At 32.4% G+C, this 6292-nt stretch overlaps 1 protein-coding gene across 1 annotated transcript; it reads left to right on the top strand.

Moving 5' to 3' along the window:
• The first annotated feature begins 951 nt into the window (after nucleotides 1-951).
• Nucleotides 952-5063, top strand: LOC150092102 (uncharacterized). The gene has a single exon (XM_090415307.1). The coding sequence runs from the start codon at nucleotides 2493-2495 to the stop codon at nucleotides 3672-3674; it is 1182 nt and encodes a 393-aa protein (XP_090271433.1). The 5' UTR covers nucleotides 952-2492; the 3' UTR covers nucleotides 3675-5063.
• The last annotated feature ends 1229 nt before the right edge of the window (nucleotides 5064-6292 follow it).

A 6292-nucleotide genomic window follows, 5' to 3' on the forward strand; every position in this document is an offset into this window, starting at 1 on the left:
AGGAGAGAATTACATTCGCGTATTTTAACACAATATACGCGAATCAATAAAACACTTGTCTTTTATTAGGTGCATATTTTCTGAATTAAATAATTTTTGAAATCTTGGTATTAATAATAAGCTGACTTGCAATTAAGAACAAGACTGCTGCCCATAACATTTACGATTTTTTTTTCTTTTTAAGAAGAAGAGAAAAACATAAGGTTTCAATTCACTGTTCTCAGGTCACTTAAATTTTTAAACAGATAAAACAGAAGTCTGAAATTTATTGAAGTTCTATCACATGGCAACAGTTCAATTGCAGCCGCGTGTCAGTCAATAGCTGCGATATTTATTCTATAATAGATTTCTTGCATAGTAATGAAACATGAGTATTAAAGTAGCAAATTTCTTCTAGGACTACTCATGTTTAATGTGCAATAGGAGGCATTCACATCATCTGCATTATATTGTTATTTTAAGAAATTAACACTATCCTACCCTATCCCATCAGTGGTCCTAACAGGCACTTAAGAGCCCACGTCCTTTCCAAGTATTCTTGGACTTCGCAACCGCAACCGTAACTCGAGAATAAGGTGGTTAGCCCTATGCCTCCGGTGTGTCCCATGTCTATAGATGATTATGTTCACGGTGTCGGTTTGCTTGCTTGCGGGATGAAAAACCAGATAAACTGGGGAGAAAACCCTGCGGTCCACTTCCAAGACCAGCTAACTTGGCTATGTCTGAGAAAGATTCTTAAGCTCCTCACGTCAGCGACGGAAATCGAACCCAGGACACTCCATTCCCAGGTAATGGTTGCGAAGCGCATAACCACTCAGTTAGTTATTCAAAATCAGAACATTAGACCATAAATTCTATGATAATTTCTCTTCAGTTTCAAAATTTTTTTTCTATTTTCTTAATTTTGTGTATACTTGGAATATGAAATACTATTTTTTCTTTTGTAGAGAACCATACTCTGTGCAGAACAGGAATACTGAAATAAAGAAAATATTTCCAAACTAATTCAAATATTCAGGAAATCAAAAATAAGATTTGACAAGCAGTAACAGTTATTTCAAATAAAGGATGTACTGCAGTGGCGAATGAGCAATCATTTCCTCTAGAAATCAAGCAATGTGGTGCGTTGGACTAGCAGTTGTTCAAAAGGAAAATTGCAGTAAAAAATTCATTTTAAAGATTAGAACAAAGAACACTCAGAAGGAATATAAATTACCTGATACTCTATTTAAAGAGAAATCTTTTATAGAAGAAACTGAATGAAGACTACTTCACACATTTTCAAAATATTAATAAATGCCGAATGTACGGAAATCGTGTGAGTAATATTCAGAATTCAACACTTGTTGAAGTAAATTTTTGCAAACAAGAAATCCTAAAACGCGATTCAGAATTCATCTAAATAAGTGGCGCCTTTTCTGTGTGATATCAGTCATAAAAAACTTTCATAATCAGAAAATTTAGTCGATCATTTATGAATTTATAATTAGGAGAAACCCTTTGAGTGCTTGTCATAAGACATCTCAATTTGGACATCTAAAATAACCCATAAGAATTCATACTAATCAGAATTGTTTCATATCATAAAAGACATTAGTTTTCATTACTGCTGAGAGAACTTTCCTCATTCCGAAAGGCTTCAAATGGATACAATAATTTAGGCTAATAATAACAACTTTAATTGAACTGTTGTGAAAAATATTTTCACAGTCGCTTAGCACACACACATAAGATTTCGTACTAATGAAAAAGCATTCGAATTTGAGGGAGCATCTATTCTCAAGAGACACTAGAGAAATCAGTATAATGAAAGACCATATAATTGTACACTCTGTCAAAAGAAATTTTTGGGCCTAGAAAATCTTAGAAAACATTCAAAAATTCACACTAACGAGAAACAATTCGTCTGTCCAATCTGTTAAAACGAAAAATTTATGCCTAGGAAAAGTTAAAAGACATACAAGAATTCACACTAATGAAGAAACCTAATTGTCCTCTCTGTGAAAAGAATTTTTCTTGCTCAGGAAATCTTAGGAAGCACATAAGAATTCACACTAATGAGCAAACTTTCGAATGTACTATCTGTGCGAAGAAATTTTCTGATTCAGGAAATCTAAAAACTCACTTAAAATTTCATATCAATGAAAAACCATTCGAGTGTAGAGTATGCGGTAAGAAATTTAACATCGCATCCAATCTCAAGGTGCACTTGAGAATTCATTCTAATGAGAAACCACACAATTGTACAATTTGTAAAAAAAAATTTTCGCACCAAGGAAGTCTAAAATTACATTCAAGAATTCACACTAATGAGAAACCTTTCGAATGTACTATCTGCCATAAGAAATTTTCTAATCCAAGTTCCCTAAAAATACACTTAAGATGCCATACTAATGAAAAACCCTTCATGTGCACTATCTGTGAGAAAAAATTTTCACGATCTCAATCTCTTAAAGCACACATAAGAATTCATACTAAATGAAAAGCCCTTCATGTGCACTATCTGTGAGAAAAAATTTTCACAATCTCAGTATCTTAAAATACACATAAGGATTCATACTAATGAAAAGCCATATGAGTGTAGTGTTTGCTGTAAGAAATTTAAAAGTACATCAGATCTCAGGACACACTTCAGAATTCATTCTAATGAAAGGCCATATAATTGTACAATCTGTCAAAAGAAATTTTCTCATTTAAAAACTCTTAAAATTCACATAAGAATTCACAATAACGAAAACCCCTTCGTGTGTATAGTGTGTGGAAGGAAATTTTCTCAGATAGGACATCTTAAATGTCACATACGAATTCACACTAATGAAAAACCCTTCGAATGTACTATCTCTCATAAGAAATTTTCTCATTCAAGAAATATGAAAGAACACTTAAGATTTCATAATAATGAAAAACCATTCGGCTGTATTATGTGCGGTAAGAAATTTGGAACAGCATCAAATCTTAAGGTACACTTAAGAATTCATTCTAATGAAAGGCCATATAATTGTACAATTTGTCAAAAGAAATTTGTGAAAAGAGAACATCTGAGAACACATTTAAGAATTCATACTAATGAAAAACCCTATGCGTGTCCAGTCTGTGAGAGAAAATTTTCTCAGTCAGGAAATCTTAAAACACATTTAAGAATTCATACTAATGAAAAACCATATGCGTGTCCAGTCTGTGACATGAAATTTTCTCTGTCAGGATATCTTAAAAGACATTTAACAATTCATTCTAATGAAAAACCATATAATTGTACAATTTGTCAGAAGAAATTTTCGCAAATAGGAAATCTTAAAACACATTTAAGAATTCATTCTAATGAAAAACCTTATGCGTGTCCAGTCTGTGATATAAAATTTTCTCTGTCAGGAAATCTTAAAACACATTTAAGAATTCATTCTAATGAAAAGCCATATAATTGTACAATTTGTCAAAAGAAATTTTCGCAAATAGGAAATCTTAAAACTCATTTAAGAGTTCATACTAATGAAAAACCCTTTGCGTGTCCTATCTGTGACATGAAATTTTCTCAGTCAGGAAATCTTAAAAAGCACACAAGAACTCATACTAATGAAAAACCTTTTGCTTGTTCAGTCTGTGACATGAAATTTTCTCAGTCAGGAAGTCTTAAAAAGCACATAAGAACTCATACTAATGAGAAACCTTTTGCGTGACGGAAAGAAATTTTCTTCGTTAGAAAATCTTAAGCCACATAAGAATTCACACCAATGAGAAACCTTTTATGTGTCCAATCTGCGAGAAGAAATTTTCTCTTTCACACTTCCTTAAAATGCACATTAGAATTCATACAAATGGGTAATTCTACGAATGTTCTAGCTGATGAAAGAAATTTTATAATTCAGTAAATGTAAAAACAGATTTAATAATTGATACTAGTGTAAAAAATTCGATCTATTATCTAGGGCAAGAATTCTTCTTTTACAAGTTATCTAAAAGAACACATGAATTTATATTAATGGGGACACTTCAACTGCACCATCTACGGTAAGAACTTCTTTCCATCAAGTGATCAAAAAAGACACTAAAGAACACCCATTAATGAGAAGCATTTGAAATGTATCATCTGTAGTAACAAAATACCAAAAAAATCATTTCGATGAGAAACTGTTCTAATCTACAACGCTTATTATTTAACTTATGAATTATTATTATTACTATTATAAAAATGAATGAATGTAGTAATGCAAATATATATTTTTTTACTTTGGGGAAAGAAATTATAAAGAACGAACACACTCTCTTAAAACACACTCTACAATTTGCTCTTCTCAATCATTGCGATTTTTATCATATCTGGTGAAAATGATGAACAGGCTTGTTAATAACTTGAGGAAAAATATTAGTTTCGGCGACGTTTTCTTACTCTTATCTGATCTTTAAGACACAGTTTATTGGGATTTTACGAAAAACTGATATGTGCTCTTGTAACGAGAAATTTTGCAATACGAAATTCGAAAATATTTTAGATTCTAATTTAATTAGACACTTTTATGATAAATACGTAAGCTTTCATATAATTTGACTCTTCACTTCTTCATCAAATTATTAATCATTCAGTTAAGCAACGTTCCAAAATCGCATTTAGTAAATTATTTTAAATTAATTTAGTAAAGGATGCCCAGCAGAAATCAAGATGGCTTAAGAATGTTAATCACAGGAATTCAAATAAAGAAATAATTTTAAACCATTATTCACATGCACTAAGACGTCCTAATTTCATCCGTTTTACAGTGAACACTCTAACTCTTTGAAAACCTGCAACTCTTGACAAATGGTCTCTTTCTCTCTCTCTCTGTTCACTTTACACCAAAACCCCTACAGCAAAGGCAGAGTAAAGAGCCATCATTGCTGTGTATTGTACATGATTACTATTTGTAGATCGACAAAAAGATCATTATTTGAAGATAATAGATACTTCTACAACTTTTCAAAATATGTGTACTTGTTACAGTATTATAATAAAGTAAAATACAATAATATTGTATTTTGTAAATTAAATGGAAAACATTATATTCCTCTGTTAGTGTAAAAATTAAAAAAAATAAATAAAATTTACATCACAATTATTGTGTTGATAATTATTGTTTCTTAAGCATAAGTAATAACACTATTTCAGGCTCTGTGGTAAAGTATGAAACCCATTCTTGAAAATAGCATTGATAATAGCACGGTTAAGGATTCTGAAGCTAATGATGTCAAAACAGCTCAAATTAGGTTTCACAAATGGTATACATTGCGTGCAAAATTAAACGGCTAACCAAGTTAGTAATTTGTCAGATTTTCAACGTTTCATATTTGTACGAGGGTGCTCTGAAACCTTCTCGACCTAACAATGAAAAAAGGAATTTATAATTTCAAAATTATTTTTTATTTTTCAACATAATCTCTCTTAAGACTAATACAGTTATTCCAACGATGCTCCAGAGCATTTATCCCGTTCCTATAGTGTTTCTCAGTAAGATCTGCAAAATACCTCTTTACAGCTGAAATCACCTCTTGATTCGAAGAAACACGCTGACCAGTGAGGAAGAGTTTTGGTTTTGGGAAGAGATAGAAGTCAGAGGGAGCCAAATCTGGGGAATAGGATGGATGTTCCAACAATTCATAGTGCGGATCCTTTAATTTTCCTATTGCCGAAGCTCCTTTGTGGGCCGGTGCATTGTCCTGATGAAAGATGATTTTTTCTTCTGCAAACCGGGTCTTTTTTCACGAATTTCTTTGTCTAGTTTGATTAAAAGATCGGAATAATATTACATGGTTACTGTTTTACTCTTTTCAAGATAATTAATAAACAAAATGCCTTTAGCATCCCAAAACACCGATGCCATGACCTTTCCTGCTGATGGAACCGACTTTGTCTTCTTTGACACTGAACAACCGGCTTCTGTCCACTGTTTTTACTGCTGTTTGGATTCTATTGTGTAATGGTGAATCCAAGTCTCATCCATAGTAATAAATCGACGCACAAAAATCAGTTTTATTCTTGTTAAAAAGCTCCAAGCACTGTTCAGAGATTTTCATGCAAGTGTGTTTTTGATCTGCTGTGACCAAGCGCGGCACCCATCATGCGCAAAGCTTTTTCATTTGTAATTCTTCATGCAAAATATATCCTACGCTTTTTTTTTGAAATGCCTGTAGTCTCAGCAATATCACGCAATTTGACTAGCCGGTCGTCCAATACCATATCGGCACTTGATCAATGATTTCTGCTGTTGTTACACTTTTTGGACGTCCTTCACGTGGATCAACTTGAAGGCTGATACGGCCACGT

The sequence above is a fragment of the Typopeltis vanoorti genome, unplaced genomic scaffold, assembly GCF_054136105.1.
Source record: "Typopeltis vanoorti isolate ZY-2024b unplaced genomic scaffold, IOZ_Tvanoo_1.0 HiC_scaffold_682, whole genome shotgun sequence".
NCBI classification, from domain to species: domain Eukaryota; kingdom Metazoa; phylum Arthropoda; class Arachnida; order Uropygi; family Thelyphonidae; genus Typopeltis; species Typopeltis vanoorti.

Excerpts from the sequence above, each read along its gene's own strand:
- LOC150092102 (XM_090415307.1), top strand. The coding sequence starts at position 2,493 with ATGTGCACTATCTGTGAGAAAAAATTTTCACAATCTCAGTATCTTAAA.